This window comes from Antrostomus carolinensis, unplaced genomic scaffold (assembly GCF_000700745.2).
Source record: "Antrostomus carolinensis isolate BGI_N321 unplaced genomic scaffold, ASM70074v2 scaffold260, whole genome shotgun sequence".
Classification (NCBI taxonomy): Eukaryota; Metazoa; Chordata; class Aves; order Caprimulgiformes; family Caprimulgidae; genus Antrostomus; species Antrostomus carolinensis.
The window spans coordinates 48934-71015 of NW_010286227.1; the positions used below are offsets into that span (position 1 = coordinate 48934).

At 36.6% G+C, this 22082-nt stretch overlaps 1 protein-coding gene across 1 annotated transcript in view; it reads left to right on the forward strand.

Moving 5' to 3' along the window:
* Nucleotides 1–21828, forward strand: part of GAS2 (growth arrest specific 2) — a gene marked incomplete at its 5' end in the record, with an annotated part of 65224 nt that extends 43396 nt beyond the window's left edge. The window contains one exon of the mRNA XM_010163516.2: nt 21610–21828. Within this exon, the coding sequence (XP_010161818.2) occupies nt 21610–21828 (219 nt within the window). The remainder of the gene's footprint in view (nt 1–21609) is intronic.
* Nucleotides 21829–22082: the final 254 nt, after the last annotated feature.

A 22082-nucleotide genomic window follows, 5' to 3' on the forward strand; every position in this document is an offset into this window, starting at 1 on the left:
CCAGATGAGATGTCTTCAAGCTCAAAGCTTTATACTGTGTAATAAAGCACCTGAGGTATGAAGTCTTTGCTGCAGGAAACGTGCAGATCAAGTATTGGATCCAGGTCTGGCAATGTATCTCTATCTGTATAAGAGGTTGATCAATTAATTCTTCTATAAAGCCAAGAGTCTGGCTGCATTTGGCTTAAAGCCATCAAGTAATTTTTTGCAGATTGTAGTGAATATTAATACATTGCCATTTAATACTTCAGGAATTGTTATATAATATCCCCATTTTGCTAATAGTGGTGTAAAGAATCCTATACAAAAATAAGACTATACTGATGATGAAGGATGATGTTGACGTGAAGATAGAAATCATTGTTTTTACACTATCATTTTCACAAGAGGAATTAATTCATGTTTCTTGGCTGCTAAAAATTCATAGGACCTGCTTAGGAGGTATTTTGAGCAGAAAATAATATGAGAAGAATTTTTCAGAGCTGATGCTTGGCATTAGCAGTGCTAGTCTAAAGGGGAGATCTCTTTGTCTCTGTCTAGGGCTACTGCTTGGGGTTATCTATAGCGATGTAATAAGTTAAATCCAACAGTCTTATCCTCACAATTAGTTTCCACTTTCAAGATTAGCCTAATAACAAAAAATACTTTAAAAGGAAAGTCCTTCTAGAATGAAAGCTAACACTAGCTTAATAAATATTCCAGCCTGAAGAAACTTTGTTTTACAACACATGATTCTTCAGAATAGTCATAATACAGAAATGGAAAAAAATGTTATGAAAATATTTTATGAACCAGTTGACGTACCCCCCAAATACATATGTTTGTATTTAGGAATTCTCATCTGCTTTATACACCATATTACCTGGCCACAGTGTACTTCGTATATTTTATGTGAGGGGAGGGTGTGTGCACACCTACACATGGGTGCGTACAAACACACACGTGCCACACTTTCATCAGTGAAACCATAGTCCTATGACTAAAATTGATGTGATGTCAGCTCAAAATACATCAAAGAGCAGTAGGATCCAGCTGATAGCTTGATTTGCTGAACAAAGGCTGCACTTCAGATCAAAGCATAGGGCAGACACTGGAATTGCATGTCAGGCTGCAGCTTCACTTACCATGTGCATGCTTAGATGTGCCCCCAGTATAATTCCAGTATAATTCCCGTGTCAGCTGAGTGGTTCTGTTTCTATTCCGCGCTGTGCTTTGGTGGTAGCAAAGTCAATAGAGCCAGTTGTGAACTTCGTAAGATACAGGATGAGTAGATAAATCCATGGAAATCTAGAAATACTCTCCTGTCTCTTCTTGGTGGTTAAAATTCACCACTCCTTCTGCAATGTTTGCTGTTGGTTTGTAGTTGTTCCTCCAATCTCCCAGGCTTAGATATTTTCCTTCTGAGAAATAGCTCTTGACCTATCCTAAAGGCATGCTTACTGCCCTAACTGCTCCACAAAATGCCTATGGCTTCAAGCAGGTTCAGGCTAGCTGACCTACTTCTACACACAAGCTGGCTACCTAAATGCACTGAGTGACCTGAGTGTAGCCTCCTGTTCTTGGTATCATCTCACCCTGCCAAATCCCACCTTGAACAGCAATCTGTGAAACTCCACATTTTTATTTTTATTTATTTCTCTCCTTCATGTCAATATGACTTTTAAAATATTTAAATATTCTTTGGGTGTTTGTTAGACATCCAGGGTAGATTAAAAGGGAGAACTGTGCTACATTATTGTGCAAGGTCATCTTGTAAACTTTAATTAAATTCTCTATTGGAGCATTATCAAGGGAAAATCTGTTACACTGACAGTAAAGAAAAAACACTTCTCCGAAGGAAGTGAAATCTAAGGAAGAAGTATTGAAGTGTGCAAGTATCCTTGCATACTTGATCCTTGCATACTGGGTTTTTCTAAAGGTAGTTCTTTTTGTTAGAAAGACTTTTTTTTTTTGAGGACTTTTCCACAGTTTCTGCTATTGAAATCATCATTAAAAAGCATACATGCAATAGAAGTACTCTTTCTGTCCTTATCGTGTGTACCCACTCTGTCTCCTGTAATGTAGGACTAAATGGTATAAAATTTATTTGTGCTTCCAAGTAAGTGACAACTGGTTTGTGTACTCTAAGACAACAGCGTCACATATAGCCCAGCTATACACAACTAGCACTGAGGAAAACACCTTTGCCAGGAGAGTCAGTTCTAAATCAGAAACAAGTTTACATATTAAAAGGAAAAGGATAGAAACTCCAGGCTACTCTGTTACAGTAATCAGTGCCTTTTTGGCAACTAGTACATTTTCCCATTCCAAGGTCTTTGCCAGAACCTAAAAAGATCTTTCTTCTGGTATTTGCGGAAAGATATAAAACTGATGAGTGCAGAGAGATCCAACATATTAGAATATATACAACAGGGGATTTCCATGTGACTAAATCTAAGTGCCGTCAGGTTACAGCTGGCAACTATCAAAACTGAACTAAATTACTAATACTAACTTTAAATAATTCATTCCTGTGTCAAGAGAGTTATCAGAGTCCAAAAATTATTAAATATCCCAAAGAAAAAGAGCACCACATGAAAAATCTGTGCACTGTTTAAGTCCAATTTCTTCTTCCCTTGACCCCATCGGTTCTTTGTCTTGACTTCCACAGCAAGGAAGTAGCTTTTTTTTTTTTTGCCTTTTTTTTTTTTTTTTTTTGGTAGCACTCACAGCACTTAAATGGATTTCAGGGCTTGGCACCTGGTCAGCCACTCACGAGTGTCATGAAAGTGCAGTACAGTAAACTGTCCTGGAACACATTCCAAAGATAAACTTGGAATTCTGCAGAACAAAAGTGATAGTATTACCATGATTTTTTCCTGGATCTGTCCCATGGAAAAGTGAGGATTAGGCACGAAGTTAATATCAGATGTGCTGTCAAAGTAGAGCTAAGGAGAACAAAAACGTCAGTATTTTCTCTTTTATCACCCAAATTTACCAAACTGGTAAATCTTGGCAGTTTCATTTGTGTGTAAAATGTATTGTCTTGTGTCAAAACAATTAAAAAATCAACATTAGACATCAAACTAGATGAGCCTGTGATTTCAGGTGAATTTCACGTTGGGGTGAACTGTTTTAAAAGAAATCCCTAATTAAAAGAACCCCAAACTCAGATGATCCATATGTGTACAGTTTAGATCATTAGAAAGATTTGTTAATGTTCCTGAGAACTGAAATAACTGTAATTTGTATGTTCAAGTACATTCAGCATTGATGGAGTAATGGTGTAATGGGGTGCTGGTAAGGAGGCCCAAAAATGGGTGTAATGACTGTGACAAAGTAGTTATGTATGTGAAATTAAATAGTCAACTTCAATATGTAAAATTCATACATTTTGTAAGTTGAAATGCAGATCCTTCATTTCTCTATGGCACTGTAATTTCAGAGTAAACTCATTTTAGGTTCAAATGCATTGGAAATTTGATTCAAGATGACTGCGAGTGCTAATCTGATCCCAGAAAGAAAGGAAGAAGATGGAGCAAGAACAGTTGGTAATAGTGAAATATCGTGCAGCCATGTCGTCATATGTTAATTTGTGCTTATGCTACCCTCATCAATGCAATTAAGTCACCTCTGATTTCATTTCCGTTACTGTTTTTAGAAGCTAGGAGAGTGAGAAGATGTGGATTTTCTGCTTTCACATGTCCACTTAACATGCTAGTTTAAATTCTCCAACCATTTGCAATCTTCTCCAGGTGTTTTATCTGGTATATAATTTGCAGTATTATTTATACTCTGATTAAATTTGGCCCAAAGGCTTCCATGCAAGCTGCAGTCACCTGAACTATGGTGGATCTGAATTCAGGTAATATAGTACAGATTGCACTTGACTAGATTTGGCTCTCTATATATATTTGGATCTATAGTCAAGACTGATGATTGAAGTCTCAGATAAATAATTTCTGGACAGTAATATCTTATTAATTTTATTCAAAGTCATTTATTCCATTCAGATTGTTTTCACAAATTTTTAACACATTAGTATAGCTTTGGTTCATTACTTACAATGTTGCTTTCATAGATTTGCAGTGACATCATTTCATTCCAACATTGTAACATCATACCCCATAGACTCACACTGACATAATTTTGAAAACTTTGAGAGGATGCTTTGTACTATTTAAAGGAAATTAAGCTGAAGTGTAAACATTATTGAAATTATGCTACCCTCCTTCTCCAGTCATTACCCCAGTGTAAATTAGAAGACATTTTAATGAAACCCATGAAGTTAAATAAGTTTATTTCAGGGCTGTTCATTTAAAAGAATAATATCTAGTCTTAATTCAAGCAAGATCTGATAAATAATCTGTCTCTAGATACTTTCCAAATGTAATTTTCTTGGTTATGCATGTAGCTGTGTTGATTTAAAAAACAGGGGCTGGAGGTAGGAGGCAGTTTCCAGATCTCTGCATCTTACTTCGAACATCTGTGACTGTTTTCATCATTTTGGTGTTGCCCTGAACTGTTCATATATAAGCGTGTGGAAAACCAATCTTGAGACTTGTGTGTTCTTTGTCTATTAGATCTTATCTAAAAGCACATGGACTAAAGTTTCCAGCGTAACTAAGAATCACAGAGTAGAAGGGATCTGAAGCACACTATAGGCAGACAACCAGTATCGTGGGCTATTTGTGCTTTGCACAGGTTTTTCTGAAGTATCTTAGAGAATCCTCACAGTTCTTGTGAATAAAATCAGTCAGTGGTTGTTGCGGGAATGTTATCTGAATATTAGCAACTCACTAATATCTTTATTATAAGCCCTTTATCTCTGCTATAGGTGCTAGTAACCAAAATATTGTTCTCTGAGATAATTTTCCCATAAAAACTATAGCTGTGCCACTTCCAGTGACAGGACAATGAAAGCAGTTATAGTGCAGGATAGCGCTGGCAGCGTACTTACTTCTTGGGATCTTAACTTTCTTAAATAATGTTTATTCCCTTATTGTGTTATTTAATTCTCATTTACATGAATATAAAAATTGATTGTTTTTACGCTCTACTATGTATGTGAAGGCAAATTGGAGCAATAGTGTGAAAAAGAGTGAAATGAAATAAAATATACAAATGATGTATTTTTCAAAAGTAACTGCTCCACAAGTGAAAAAGCCCATATAAACCTGGACTTAAATTAATAAAAAATAGCTGTTAGAATGAGTGTATTCAGTAAAATTAAGTATTGTTAAATATCAATTGTTAACTACTACCTGTTCACCAGATACATGAGAAAAAATAGAGAAGATAGACGCATGCATATCATGACCTTTCATCTTAAATGTTGGTCAGCTCATGATTTTTACCTGACCATGCTCTGCCTAGAGAGTTTATGAATCTAGGAGGGCATTGTAAAGAGAGAAAAAGGACACATAGTTGAATGGAGCTGAAGAGGTGGAACTGTATAAACATCCCCCCCTCCTCTCCCGAAAAAAAAAAAAAAGGATTTTTGTCTTCTTAACTATTCTGTCCATTATTTGTCCTTCTGTCCATGTACCCTTCTCTATATACATGACATAGCCTGGATGAGACAGGAGTGTCATTGATCTGGAGCTCAGGCTTCCTTACTGCTTACAATAAGTAGTGAGGGAGTAAGGTGCTCAATGCAATTTGGTGCTCTCCTGCAACTCATCAAGGGAAGGAGGTGGAGTCTGGAGTGGTGAAAACATTCCTACCAGAGAGAACATGAGTGGGAGGAGATGGGATTACAGCTCCTGCTACACTACACCATGGGGGGAAGCAATTAGAGGCCAAGTCTTCACTCCATGATCCGGAATATTTTGGAAGAGAGTCAGACTAGAAGATTAGTTTCAGTATATAGGGAATTAGTTTACATCTCTATTATGCTACTTAGATTTTTGGGCAAATTAACCAAGTTACTCTCAGAGTGTGAGTTAGTAGCACATCAGCTACTCCCCAACAAGTGTTCACATGCAGTCGTTTACCTTAAGGTAGATATTAAGCAATAGTCCCTACTGCACTGGAACTAAAATTATATTGCACCTATTTGAGGAATATTCTGGCCTCAGAATACCAGAGGGCTGGGAGACAGGTGAGAACACTTCCCTGTTTTCTCCTCCTTGCAATTCTGGAGTACTGGATTGCCGTGAGGTACTTGTAAAGAGAAGACTTGCATCCTTCTCCATTTCTGTACTTGTTCCTTTGTGCTTCCATTCTTTGGCAGGTTTTAATTTTCTATCATGTATAATGCAGAGAGCAGATTTCCCTAAAGCTTATGGGTGTGGGAAATGAAGGAAAAAAAAAAACAAACCCATCCTGTAGAGGAAAGAAGGAAGAAAAATGGATAGATTAAATTATTGAAATATAACCCACCCTTAAACATCATAAATATAACTCAGTGGTATTTTCTGATTCCTGTTGCTATTAGGAGAGATTTTGTAAGCAATATGCTCAATGTAGCCACATTTTAATGAGTCTTTTTCGTAGAGAATAGGATAAAGGAATAGTGTCTTTCTAACAGACCGTATTGTTAAATATATTTAATGATAAGACTAGACAATAACATGTAACCTTTTGAATTAGTCAGAATAAAGGCCCAATGAATTTCTTTATATCTCTATTCTAGAATCACTAAGCAACCAAGGACAAATGGCTTTATGTCTGGCTGGTATATTGTATTGCTTTTAAAAGCTTTTTAAAAGAACATTAGTCCTTTGGCACAGGAATAAATGGATTTTAAGCATATTACAGCTCCTCTTGAATCATTTCTGAGCTTTGGCACATGATCTCCTCAAGCCAGTGTAGTCACGTGGCTGGGGCTTCCCCAGTTTTAGATTTCTCACTTTAATTAAGCTTCATAACTATCATCATTGCAATGCATCGTGCTGGTGTTGGTTTTTGTATTTATTTGATTTTTTTTTTTTTTAATAAGCTGCAGTCATAGTGAAATAGGAGCTCAGTGTACACTGAAATTGTGCATTATAGTTGCTGCATCTTTGGGCACGTGTAGGCAGCAAGATAATTATAAGCACAGAGCAATTTTGTCTGCAAGCGTTCGGTGAGGAGTTGTGATAATGCATGAGTTAGTCTTAAAAACTGCTTTTAATTTCAACCATAGCTACCCTCTGACTGGTTTACATCAGTTATTAGAAACTAGACTTTCTAATAATTTTATTAGAAATTATACTTCTAATAATTTTATTAGAAACTAGACTTTCTAATATTTTATCCTCATATATTCAAAGATCCTATCTTTGAATAGCCAGCAAAGCAGTACGCAGAAGAAATGGAAAAAATAAGTCTTATTATGCCCAGCCTAGAGACCTGAAGTATAGAATTACAGTATATTTACTTGCTGAAGGTCATGCAAAAAGTATGTCTTAGAGCTTATAATTAAACCTACATCTCTCATAAATTTGAGGAAGTGAAAAGGTATTGTAGTCATTATATATTATTTACTCCTATGGGTTGGATCAGACACCCCAGCACTCTGCCAGTCCTGAAACTAATGTCATGAAGAGGTAAAAAGCCTGAATAATAAAGGCATTATTGAACTTTCCATTAAAAAAAAAAAAAAAATTCTAGGCAACTTCTGCACCTGAAAATGTGCAGGTTATTCTGAGAATGTCCAGAAAATACAAATCTTGCAGGCATTCCTTTGTTGGGGCCCTCACAGCAGAGTGCTTCGTAGGGCTTTTTATTTGAGTGCTTTTGTTGCTTTCCTGGAAAAAAGATGTAATGAAATAACTTCGTATGTAAATTCCAAAGACATTGTCATCTCAGTATAGCACAGATTCAAGGCAATAGGCAGATGCTGCTAGATGCAGCAATGGACTTCATGATTGTGAGAACTTCCCTTGGTACAGCAGCAAGGTTTTTGTGGTGGATGCCTAAGCCCAAACACAGCAGGAGCTGTTGCCATCAGCTTCGAGTTCAGTATAACCATTCTTTTGTGGTGATTGTTACTTGTGACAGAATTCAGCTTGTGGAAATCAAATATTTGGGTGGATACAGGAAGAGAGAAGTAATCTTTTTTTCAAAGCTCTCTTCAAACTAAAGGTAAGCCTGAATGGAAATTGAAAATAGGGACATGCCTACCCTTTCAGGTATCCGTGCTCGAAACAACGGCTCTGTGTTCTGGCTGAAACCCAGAGACAAGACTTTCCTCTGCTTCCAGTGATCAAATAGAAATGATCTTTCCTGTTCCATCCTGGGAGCATACAGTCTTTGTGGTCTCTCTCTCAAAGCTAAGGTATACAGCACGTTGCCATTGTGCAAGCCTCCTTTCTCCAGTCTATAAAACACCTCAAGCTATTTTTTTTCCCTTCACTTACTGGACAGTGTCAAACCAAATAAGGAGGGTACTAATACCAAATGAGCTCACAGACTGCAGGAAATTATCTAAAGTCAAGGTACTGGTTATGCTGATCAGTGCAGAAGATCTCTGAAGTGTCCAATATCTTTTTAGTTCTTCACAAAGATAAATTTGCAAACATAAAATACATGGCATTCCATTTCTTGTAATCTGTTCGTGTCCCGAAATTTTTAGTTTCCATTAGTTTTCATTACACAAGCAAGTGAAAAAGTTCTAACTATTCTTTGTGAGATCTTTACTTGTCCTGAGCATCCTTTTATGTTCCTTTTTTCCCTCATGCATTCAATGGATTGTGGTGTTCGTCTGCCTCCTTGTGATTTTCTTTGTAATTACAATCCTGATGTCTTTTGTGGATTTGGTTGTATTCTTGTTTTTGTTTTGCATAAGCCATGCCAAGCAATTGAATTGTATTGTGATGACTCTAGGCATGCCATTTTTTAATTATTTATCAGAAACATATAAGAGTGATGCCCTTGAGAGACTCATTAATGAACAGATGTGTGTGATCACATACTTTGTCATCATTTTTTCTTCATGTAAGTGATAGCTGATGCTATCATACCTTCATGTTGCTGACTAGGTGTTTGATCTTGTGACTCAGTAAGACATTACACTATCCTAAAAGTGACTTCATCCTCTGCATGGCTTTTTGTAACTCCAGGCAACAACATTTTCTATTTTAAGTAATGTTATGTTTGTAGCATGGCATGCACAGCAGTGTGAAGTAGCTGTTTCACTAAAAAGGGCTGAAAATACAATGGTTGGTACCAGATCCAACTGTGAAAAAAATCCTGAAATTTGGGAATTTGAATAAATTGTACGTCGGTTTGTTTAAAGGATAGGACAGAGTAGTGATATTTTTGCAAATCTTTGGTTTGTAATATAAGAAAATGGGGTAGTTCTGTTTTGTAACTTTATTTACATTATATGTTCTGGTTTTATTCTGTAATGAAGTCTCCAAGACCTAAGCAAGATCATGTCTCTCCTGTTAGACATTGTAAAACTCACACTAAAAGCTGAGTCTGTTTAGGTTTTCAGATGATCACAGTAGGCAAAGTTGAAGGGTAGTTAAAGAAAAAAGAGTGTGTTCATGGAATTAATTTCTCAAGGTCATGGAGAGGTGACTCATACAAACCAGAATAACGGTTAATTTGCACGTCCAGTTCTTGATCCATCATATCTCATTGACATGATTGGATCTGAGGTTCTTAGAAACTCAGAAAGTCATCTAAGAAAAATGTTTAAAAGCACCAATTGTTGGGGTTGTGCTTTAATGTTGGGGTTTGCTATTTGGGTTTTTTCTTCCCAAGTATTGTGACTTTAGACTTAACACATTAAACTTGAGGACATTACCATATCTGTCTCAACTGAAATGCATTTTGAATGTTGAGTAAATGAAAATACCTTAAACATAATTTTAAATTTTATGGATCGTTATTTGTACCACTAAGGGAGCTGACAGCATCTTTATTTCAATCGAGGTAAAAAATTATGCATGTTGGGTTTTTTTAACACATCATAATTTCAACTGGAAGAAAATAAGGAAGCACATTAAATATTTGAACTCCAGCTTCTGCATTAATGTTGCGTACACTTGAAAGTAACTGCTTGAAGCAATTTGAAATGTTAAAAAAAACCCCAAACAAATGTAGGCAGAGTACAGGTGTCCAGGTTGCTGCAGTTAGATGCTTGTGATAAATCAATCTGTGCCAAACTTATAACATGGCTGTGTCACCTATCATATGTACATCACATCCATAGGCAGGCAGTGAGAAGAATTCTGTAGATGAAGGTGGGTTTTTTAATTTGGTTGTGGGAACTATTTTCTTTTATTTGACTGTTTTGAGGCTGTTATTCAGGAAATTAGGAGAGACAGAGTGAATCTTGAGAAAATAGCTAGAAAACAGATGGCACTTTAGGGTTCAAAAGAACATTTTCATGTACTTCTGCAATGCTCTAACAGGAGCGTGTTCACATGCAACCCACTCACATTTGCATGGTGAAATCCTAGATTCGCTGAATTCAGTGGCAAAATCTAGATGGATGATCACTCTGTGTGTGAATACGCTCTGTAAGTGACTTCATGTCCTTAAAGGAATGTAAATTAGGAGAATCTTGATAGTCTGGGTGCAATTAATTCATTTTGTACTTAGGTTTCCATTTTAAATTTGTGCATTGTTTGTAAGTGGAACTCATATTTTTATTTCTCATTAGATTTTGCCTATCTACCTCGTTCTGAGTAGTATCTCACTGCTCAAATATATGATTTCAGTGGTATGCCTTGAGGGATGAAAACTTACTTAAATTTAGAAAGCAAGACAGAATTGTCCCCTTAACTATTTTTTTTTTAAAGAGAGACTACAAGGCTCAAAATACTAATAGGAACATTAGCTATATATAATTAAGAAAACTAATTTATTAATTTTTTTTTTAAATTCAAAGGTAAGAGTAGAGCCTTTTTCTTCTTTCTAAGCAATCACTCATAGATTTATTTTGGCAGCCTTATGCTTGTGTTTTTGAAATGATTTTTCTGAAAGGCAATCTTCCCTCCCTCCTATTATTTGATCTTAGTACATCTGGTTTTCCATGTCTCTGTGCAGAGACAGCATTTGCCAGTTTATGCTTTCTCTTTCACTTAACCTCATAAAACTCTACCTGACTTCTTTTTCTCTATCTAATCTGTTTGCTATATCATCTCTTCTGCTGAGCGTTGCATAAATTATTTCTTATGAGTCAGTGCTGTAGCTAGAATCAGCTAGATTTCTCTTAAATATCCCACATTTAGGTTGTGATAGGCAATAGCTCTGCTTTGTGACTGGTCCCCACATCAATGTCTGGAGGAGAAGCAACAACAAACGGTCACCCTCATTGCCTTCATAGTCAACCAGATGCATAGTCTCACCCAAAGTGCTTGGAAATGCAGTCTCTTTACCTACAAATGCCATTCTGAACATGACTATCACATTTAATTAATTTTCCTTGACTATTCCCTCTTATCCAAGAAATAAAAGCCTTCACTTGTCTCTTGATGAATAAACAAGTGTGTTTACTTCTGTCTGCATCTGAGTCATTTCTCGCACACAAAGTGCTTGCCTACACAGGATGCTTTTTTGAAACAACAACCAAAGTCTAGTGTTAATTAGACATGTGTTGTTCCCAAATTTTATAAAATTGTGTCAGACAGAAACTAACAGTAAAGATTTGAGGGAAAGTTTAATCAAGAGTGCGAATCCCAAATGTCCAGACTCTCATCTTATTTATATCGTGCACATCCAAAGACGTACCTTGATTTCAGTTAGTTAAGCAGGAATACTTTGAGTAATTATTCTAATGAGTCTCCTGTATTCTGAAAACAGAAGTAAAGACTTCAGTTTCATTAAGTGCAACATTTGTGCTACAGATAAACCTTCAATTTGACCTTCCCCAGTACTTTCCCTTTGTAGAAGTTTTATGGAACTTTACCTTTCCCTTAACCTCCAGAGGTCAATAGGCTGTTGACCATGACTATGCCATGCAGGATTGACGTGGCTGTAGTTTCACCCTCTAAGCCAATTCTTGACTATTTCAGGCATATGAAAAGTGGCTGAACTCCTGTTCTGTTACAATCTAGCGCTTTGCAAATGAGGCTGGCTCCCTGCACGTGCATTCAATCCAGAGTTGAAGCAGTGAAAAGGGCAATTTTCTTCATTAGTTTCCATCCACGTGCATTAGTGGTTTATGCCATTATAGCAAGCGTACTCACTTCATCTTTTGCCAAGAACAGATAGAGGAGGATGCATTTTTGCAATGTGAAAGGGGAAAAATTCCAGTTTTCTCACTTGTTTGTTTATTTTGTGGAAGGCTAGATGTTATTTCACAGGTTCTAAGTATCTGTAATGGTAGAACGACTGCAAAAGTGCTATTCCTCAAGCTGAGACCTCTACACTAATCAACTGATTGTTCCTCAATGCCTCAGGCTGAATGAGATCTTTCCATTCACTTCACTGTGCAAATAGACGTTTCTTTATTCCTACCCGATTCCTATAAGATTCTCTACAATCTTTTCACATGACTGAGAGTCAACTAAAAATCATCTCTATGCTAGATCCCATAACTCATGGGACAATGTTATCAGTCACTTTTGGTTTGTACTTTGAGTCTTTAAATTGTCTTTCAATGGTTTCAGTAATTACTGTTAGTTGCCCTGAGATCTCCTTCTCCATCCTTTAATATTCCATGTCTCACATCAATTCAGGGTGTCAATGCGCTGCTTGATTCTTGCTTACTGTTAGATGCCTGTCAAAAAGAAACTACCTTTCCCTTGGCTATCTCTAACATTTCAGTGGACATTTCTGGGTCACCTGTTTATTATCACCTCACTCACCCCCACACCCTGGGAAACACTGTTTTCTTCTCTCCTGTTCTGTCACCGCCCTGCTGTTCCAGTATTTCTGATAAATCCATAATTGCTGCTCTTCATTGTTCCTGTGTATTCTGTTAGATTACATTTACAGGAGCATTATTTTCAGCAATTGCTGTTGCCCCTTTTGGGAGGCTGTGTGCAGTTCTAATATGATCTTCTGCTGAAATATCAAATGGAAAAAATCTTCTGGCACATCATGCCTGGTACCCGTGTAAACATGCCATTTGCCTGTTCTTCGACTACTTTAAATGGAGGTCATGGTTCTAGTTATCCTCCGTTATTTCCCTTGGATTGGATGAGGCTTTTGTCATCTAGCATCCTATTCATTCTGTTTTCTTAAATACCCTGTGTCTTGATGCTCAAATATATACTTCCTGGCTTCTTTCAGACCTTTATAAACTGCTCACTTTGTGCAGCTCTTTGTTATAAGCCAGGATGTAACTAAGAAGCCATCTCAACTTTTCCACATATGTACCTCAACTAGGGGAAAGCTCTAGGAAGAATTTATAAACTCCTTCCCCTTGGTATTGGGTTTCTAACTCGACTACGTGCTAGTTTGCTGAGATGTGACTAAATCTCACTGAATTTTTGTTTTTATTTCATATTGCTGTAATGCTTGGTGAGAAGGATTTGCCTCCTGCGTATGCAATAACAGACGAGCAGGATTTAGCTCTATGTAAGGGTGAAAGGCAGAGATTTGATATACTTGTTCACACTCTCCACAGATTTTTAAAGGTTTATAAAAGTTCCACTTGCCTTCCTGTTAGAGTGAATTTACAAACATGTATGAATTGTATGTCACTTAATTAGTATTAGAGCATTTTAACTTTATTCAGTGCGTGTCCAGGTAATATAGTTCATACCGACAAGGTATGTTAATATATGAAGCCTTGGGTTTTGAGCTACAGCAGTCTGATTTCAGTCAAATCATTAGACACTTATTTTTGTGCCTCTCTGTCTTCAGCAGGAAAAAAAAAGATGTCTTCAGTTCCCAGTTGCATGATCAGCCCTGTGCTGAAAATGTGACATTTTATAACAGTGTTTCATAAGCACTATAAAGAAAGAGTTTTGACTGATAAGGTAGTTTAACAACTTGGGTAAGTATTGGAAAAAGAAACTGAAAAGTTGTGAGGTGGAAATCTCAAATGAGGTCTAAAGATCCTCTAGCAGGAACTTGTAAATTGAATAAAGAAGGTTTGAAAAGAAACTGAATCCCGAGAGGCAAAGGTGTTCTCATTTCAGGTCAGCTTTAGTTGCACTCCTTTTGCTTAAGTTTTTCACATTTTTCACACACAAAAGGAGCATTTTTTGCAAGAGGAAGCAGTTGCAGAACGGACAGTTGAGAAAAAGGAGAAATCAACATGCAAATAAAATGACTGATCAATTAAGTAAGGATGAGTTGGGTGAAAGCAGTTCACTTCATATTCTAAATGAAGAGAGCTCTCCGCAGTGTGATTTAGTGAAGTAAAAAAGATGTTGTTATGCATCTTTTCATAGAAATATCTGTGAGATGAAAAGGAGAATGAGAGCTGCTTTGTAAGGAGTGGATTTAATTAACAAAGGACATTGTGGATATGGTTTTAAAGCCCTTATCCTTGGGGCTTTTTCAGAAAATAATAATAAAAAAAAAATACTTATTTCAGCAAAAGGGTCAGATGCAGATTTCAGAAAAACATGACCCAAAATACATTTTGAGAATTGGCTACGTTCCTGTTGACTGCAGTAGGAACTGGATCAGTCACTTAATGAAAATGTTGTGTAACTGGTCTCATTCAGTTTTACTAGATTTCATGATGTTTCCTCTGAGACCTTTTGGTGCATATGTTAGTTAATCTGCTAGGAGACCGGGAGTTAACTTACATACCTCACGTGGATCATTTTCATATCAATGTCTAAGTATGTTGAAGCTTACAAGCATTATGCTGTAAGTATTCTTAGTGAGCCTTCTGGTTTTGTGGCAAAGTAATAAAGTTTCATCATATTTCAAACACCTCACCCTTTGCCACTTAAAGATTGACATTTTCATGTTGGTGCCAAACAATCTTAAGAAGTCAACTTCGACTATCACAGAAATCCCCGTGAGCAAGGGAGGATACATAAAAAACACAGTCAAATAATAACTGTAGTGGCCACGTTTACTACATAGTATTGAAGAACAAAAATCAGATACAACTCTGGCTTCTAAAAATTCCTCAGTCAGACTGGCCAAGGCCTAAACTGGCAGCATCATTTTGAGGAAGAAGAGTTCAGGCTAGCCAAATGTCTGATCTTTTCATTAACATCATCAAAAAGACAATGTGATTTACAACTGGGCACTGGCTCTTGGCTCTGAGACCACCAGCCATTTTAAAAAAGCCACAAAGAATTAAATTTCAGGTCAGATTTAAATAAGCAAAGTAGAAGTAAGGAAATCTCCACGCACTGTCTACCCAAACTCACTACACTCTGTGCCAAGTTTTCAATGTATTAATTCATAGTTTAATCCTTAAAAAAAAAAATTAAAAAAATTTCCCATGTTCAGAGAGGAGCATCAATCTCATTGATGTTAAACTTTTTTTTTCTTATTGGAATTTTTGGCTTTTTTTCAAGGACAAGTGGAAACAGATACAAAGTCCTACTAATTTTGGAGAAGGAACTGGAGATAAAAGTGTATCTGTTACTGAGTAGGATTACAAAATTTGGAGAATGGATCTTTATTTATATATTTGAACATTTCCATTTCTACTTTATTGCAAAATCTTTTAATAGATTTAAGTGTGAAATAAGAGGTAATACTTAATTTAATACTATACTTCAATAATATTATATTGCAATAATAAATTATAGTATATAATATTAGATTGTATAAGAATACTATCAGCTGTTCTCACTTAACAAATCTTGAAGAATTTCTACATTGTTTTTGAGGCTCAACATAACAGAAAACTGAGAAAAGTCTAGGTAGGGAAAATGATTTAATGAAAACACAGTTATAATTAAAAATAAAAAAAATTTCCCTTCATAGAATGGCAGTTGTTAAAGGTGTCTGTTGATTGCCCACGAAACCTTATGAGTCTCTCATTATGTTTTAACTTATTTGAAGACAGGTGGCTTTTTTTTTTTTTTTTAAAGATTTAGTCTTTGAAGGTACAACAGTATCTGCGATAGAGGACATTATTAATTAATACTAATACCTCATTCTTACTGCTGACAAAAAACCCCCTCACTATTAATGTGTGTCTGATGTGCGTGTCTGAAGCAGTTTGGAGTTGAATATGGCAAATGGTACAAAAATGTCCTTGTACCCTAAATTCTTATTTGTTGTGTGATGATGCCTTTGGGCACCAGACAGAGTTCAGAGATCTTGCCACATATATATATGTGTGTGTGTGTGTGTATATATATATATATGCAGTGAAAGGTAATGTTTCTCTTAAAGGTGTCACTATATATAACATACTGGAGCACTAACATTCCCTCTGTTATGTTTAGTATTCTAATTATAATAACAGTTCTTACCTAGGAGGATGTATGAAAATTAGTACTCAGCTCATTTTTGCAGAAAGCCTCATTTACTAGATTTTTAACTTCAAAAGAGATAAGGATAAGATTAAAACTACTGTCTTTACTGTGGCTGACCTCCTAAATGAAATTCCTGTCTGCAGAGAGATAAGTCAATAGTCATCTTTGATGAATTTTGTTTGACTGAGTGAAGCGACAGCCAAATTTTGGAAAGCAGAAAAGGAGATACTTGTACCTGCCATTTTCTGTTTCATACTTCTCATGTTTAAATTGCCTTTTGGGTATTTACATGTGCAAATAATTCTTTAGATGCCCTTTGTATTTGCATACACAAAGTCTGCTTGTTCTTTTGATCTGAAACAAACTTTGAAAAAATGACTCGATGAATTATAGGAGGCTTCTGATCAATATTTAGTGTAAAGCCTGGACTGTATGTGCTTTGAAAGGTGTATTGGTGTGAGCCTCTAGGGCTGCCTACCCTGGAAAATATATCAGCCTTCAGTGTATCAGCATTTTTTGTATCACCTATTTAAGCCAATACTTCTTTCAGTCCCCCCAGCCTGTATGTCAGTCAACAGACATGGAGAATATAAGTATGGGGGTGTTGCTGAAGCGGTTGGGAACTTTATTAGGTTCTATATGAAAACTGAGCTCCTCGTTCAGTGAGAAATATCACTTGACACAAAGCAATAAAGGTTATTCTAACCAAAAATGGAGATTTAGGGATTCTGATTAATGCCTCCATTCTGGTTTGTTTTACACCATTAATATTTACTCTAAAATCAGGAATGTTTGCACTTGATTTAGTTTGGGAATATAGACTTGAACCAATGAAGCTTATAATTCATAAAGTATTATTCTGTCTCGTTCTTTGTTTGTACAACATAATGTAAGAGATTGTTTCAGTAAACGGAGTGGATACCTGTTAATGTGTTTGGTACAGCCCAAGATATAATGTTAAAATAAAATTCTTTATAATTCAGTGTGTTAATTATAAAACCCAACTCTAGCACAGCTAGAAATATTGTGACAAGCAGTTAGTGTACGCTCTTGACATCTTTTTTTCAAGCTGAGCTTTTTTATATTGCTTTTTCCAGCTAAGTGAGATTCATTTAGTGTGATTTACTACATATAAATCCCTGAAAATGAGAGGGAGATGTTAATCCAGCGAGCTGTCTGTTTTCCATGTCATTAGCATGGCGTCTGCAGAGAGGGAAGTGCAGGCTCCTTTATTGGGGTTCTAGAATGACAGGAACTTGGAGGAGGTCCCTAAACAAATCCATATGTAATGACTGGAATGATACAAGTTGCATCACTTGGAACTTTTTAAAATTAATAGATATAATCCAAACCAGTTTTGTACAATTCTATATCAAGGGGGAGCTAGGCAAAATGTGACCTAATGAGGGATGAGAAGTTAAAATGAGGAGTGCATTTTTCTTGGTTTTCAGGTGGGGAAATTTTATTTTTTTTTCTTAATACAATCTGTTCATAGGCTAATTCAGGTTGGAAGAGACTAATATACTGTTGCCTGCCAAAACTCACATTAATATACTGTAAGTAGATTACTTCAGTGTGGATGAATAATTAATATCTGGAATTGGCTACATAATTTGCAATTTTTCAGATTTGCAGAGTTGCGGTTTAATTTGAATTCCTCAGATGTGCACTTAGGCACATAAGCGAGTTCTTAAAAGTCTAAAATAAGCTTTATGTTTTATTAGACTTAAACTTTTCGCTAAGATGACAACACACACAAATTCAATGACAAAAGGAGAATGAAAGCCAAGAAAATGAGTAGTTGGATGGAAGATTTCTAGCTTTCCAGCTGGAAGGTGGTTTTCTTCCCTATCCTCTTGGGAATTGCTCCTACAATCTCTTGTGTCCATGAGGGTGAACTCTAAGTATGTAGCAGCAGTAATGCCTTTTATAAAATACATGCTAAAGTGGCTCTAAACTTTTTAAAACAGGAATGTATTTGAATCTAACCCGACTGATGTTTAAATCTGATGGTACTGCAGGATTCTGCTATAAATTTTACTATGAACTCTGGAGATGAAGCTGCATAATCTCTGCTAACATGGCATTTTTAACAGCTGTAATTGTGGCTTGCAGCAAAAATAAAATTTTGATGCTTGATGACACAAGCCTTGTTCTCTGAAGTGATAATGTCTTAAGTCCCCAAATAATACTTCTTCTTCTTCCATGTGGATATGCACACCAAATTCCAAGAAGACATTACCCTCTGTCAGCCACACAAACAGCCACAGGCTGCAAGTTCTCTCCTAACGTCAGTTCTTCAGGTCGCAACTAGGAAGATGCTGAGAGAGATCACAGACTCTTGCATGGAAGAGGTGTCCTACTCCATTAAAATGTCCACATGAGCTACGTCCTGTGGAGTAATTTGTCATTATTTGACAATACCATATTCTAGATACAGGCCCAGAGACTCGCTGGGGAAGGCTGACAGCCCAGATCCAGGTCCCATTCCAGGTCTGAGGTTTTTTTTTTTATTAAGAGTGGTTAGTGAATAATACTGAGATTTGAGATTTTTTAGACAGGAGTGTAGATCATCAACATAATTAAGAGTGGTTAGTGAAAAATACTGAGATTTGAGAAAGCTTTTTTTTTTAGACAGGAGTGTAGATCATCAACATAAATGGTACAGACATGCTGGAGCAAAATGACTCCTAAATGGCTTCAGCTGCGGTCGCTACAAAATCATGAAGTGGAGGTACCGTGTCTGAGTGTCCCATGTGTGTGTCCTCACCTCAGGTCTCAAAGCCTGCAGTGATGGTGGCGGGGCCTTCCAGCTTGCTGTGGGTAGTGGTCTGACATAGTAATGAGGACAAGTCTTAACAACGTTGGGATTTCCGTAGTGTTGGCCTGTGATGTCTCTGGGGTCAGTGTGAAAATATCTTGATCTAGAAGCCTATTTCATGGTGTAGTTCTGGCTACCTCTCGAAGGTCCCCTAAATACTAAGATACGAGAAACAAGGGTTATATCTACTGGTGACAATGAGTCTAAGTGGCTCATATTCAGTAAAAATTAATTGAAATGTATTCAGTGTTTTTTTTTCCCAATCTTATTGATGTTTCACTTTTGGAGTGTGATGTTTTCTTTGCACAGCCCCTGGTGCGATGCACTGCGTTATTTTGCCAAACACCTTTGGATTTTATAGTCAGTTTGTTCTCAGTATGTAGCCTACATTGTTTCTGCAGTTGGCCTAAAATCACACCAACTAACTCCAGGCTGTGATTTGCTTTAGGTTGCTGCGTTTGGCTTCCAGACCCCAGCCCAAGTTCCTTTCAAGTCAGTAGGATTCTTTCCGTTGGCTTTTGCAGTACTCGGATGGGATCCATAGTGTGCAATTCCTCCTGCCACTTCCCCTCCCCTCCCTGAAATATTCTTGAAGAAAGTTAGAATATAATCTGAAGAATAACAACATCAGGGCAGATTTTCAGTTCCTATAAAACAGAATATTTTTTCCAAGTCAGTAAAACTGTGCTCATTTACATGAGCTTAATTCTTTTTTCATACAGCTTAATATCTCTTTAATAAGCCATAAAGCTTATTGATGTGAAAACCAGAATCATTAGACTATATTTCACTTTGATGCTGAAGTCCTTCCTATGCAACAACACCTTAGTGCACTGAGCTTTTATTGACTGTTTTTAGGCTTAATGCTTACCAAAACTATCTATGATTTCTCCCTCTGCGATGCTATTGTCTGGTCATCTGGTTTCTCGTATGTTTGCTTCACCATAGATTCAACTTAAACACAGATTCTAGAGAGAACTGCTTTAGTGACAGCCCCGCTTCAGACACAACTGAAATAATGAAGATTTATGGCAATTGTAAACATATGTTGGGTTTTGTTTCACAGAAAAGGTTTTCTCGGTTTCAACTGGCTGAATAGCAGTGTGAAAACACATGTATGTCATGAATTTATTTACAGTGATAACTGATTAATAAACTATTATCATTGAATTCACCTTTTTCTCAGAGATCTCATGCAATGAAAAGCTGAATTGGGTGGATCATAAAAAAAATCTCCAAAGTTTCATCTTCAGCTGAAGTATGTTTGGGAGGAAACTGCTTTTTTGGTTAGAAAGTAGAGTGAGGTTTTTTTGTTTTGTTTTGTTTGGTTTTTTTCCTCCTGGTGAGAAATCCTTTATCTTGGTGAGAAATCCTGTGAACCTGGAGCAATTCTGAAGCTAGCAGAATTATTCTGGGTTTGTGCTGGTGTTAACTAACATCAAAAAATGGCCAGAGGAATAAAATGGTGCTTTTGAGGCACAGCACAGCATGAACAATGACTATACTTGGCATGCAGGAAAACCCAGTTTCTATAGAAAGCAGGGATTCAGTGAATTTTCTAATAGTATAATAATACAGAGAGAAAGAAAAAAATAGGGGAAAGACAGAAGATGTGCATTTAACCTGAGCATCAGGAAATAACATACCAGCAGTAGGTTTTATTTGTCTGCACAGTAGTCCCTAAGGGAAATTGAACCAAATATACTTTTTGCTAACTTTCCATTCCTAACTCTTAATCAAAAGTCCAGATCCTAACTGCTCTTGGAACGTGAACCCCCTTGTGATGATATGTGGAAGCTGAAATTCAGCAACAGTTAACTCCTTCCCAGAGCAGCAGCACATGTTTGGATGTGTGGACCAAAGCTGGGCTTAAAATGTTTTGATGTGAAAAGTTTTTAGGGCATTTCTCAAATGTTTTTTTTTTAGGCATTCAAAGAGAAAGGTGCTAAATAGAATTGTGCACACTCTGCTGCTTCAAGCCTGTGACCATTTGAACTGCAGTTTTCAAACTTAATGTAAAAGCCATTTGCTGCTTTGATGATATATTGTCCAGACTAAAGACTTGATTCAAATCTCATACTGCTGAAGGCTGATCGTACCATTGTCAGTTCAAAATGAAGTCTGGAAACTAAGATACAAAGCTTGAGATGAAAAAGTGTGATTGGTGAAGATTTTAATGAACCAAAGAGTACTTGAGTGTGCTCTCACTGGGATGGATCAGAAGTAACTTTATTTTTCAGTATCTGTAAAGCTGAATTGACTTCCCACTGTGTTTCACATAAAAACCAAAAAGCAGAAACAAGAATTTCCTTGAAAAAATGTTTTAAGTGAAAACTTTCAAACAAGATTTCACCTGCAAATGAAATTTTGATTCCTTATAAACTTACCCTGATTTTAAAATTTGAGACAGTTTTACAGCTTTCCATGCTTTTTCCAGTAGAAAAAAAATTGTGATTTCTCCATGAATGGTTCCCTCTCAAAAGTTTTTGTGGTTTTTTTTTTCTGTGTATGTCATTTCAGATGCTGCACAACAAACATGTGATGGTTCGTGTTGGAGGAGGATGGGAGACTTTTGCAGGTTACTTATTGAAGCATGACCCGTGCCGAATGTTGCAGATCTCCCGAGTGGATGGGAAAACTTCTCCAATCCAGAGCAAGTCTCCAACCCTCAGGGACATGAATCCAGACAATTATCTGGTTGTTTCTGCCCATTACAAAACCAAGAAGGAGATTAAGTGAAATAAACTCCTCATGTGATTGGGACTCTATGTACGTAGGTCCAAATTATTTTCTCAAGTTTAGTAAATTTAGTTTATGCTTTAAAAGGACTTTGGAAAATTTAAGACAGACTGGAAATGGCAACCCATGTTGAAGATCTCTGAATTGTAGAACTATTTATTTCTAGTACTGTACCTTTTATAGCAAATTACCCTTGATAGGCTAATTACTACAATCAGATAAGAAATAGACATATATTTTTAGCCAAATTATTA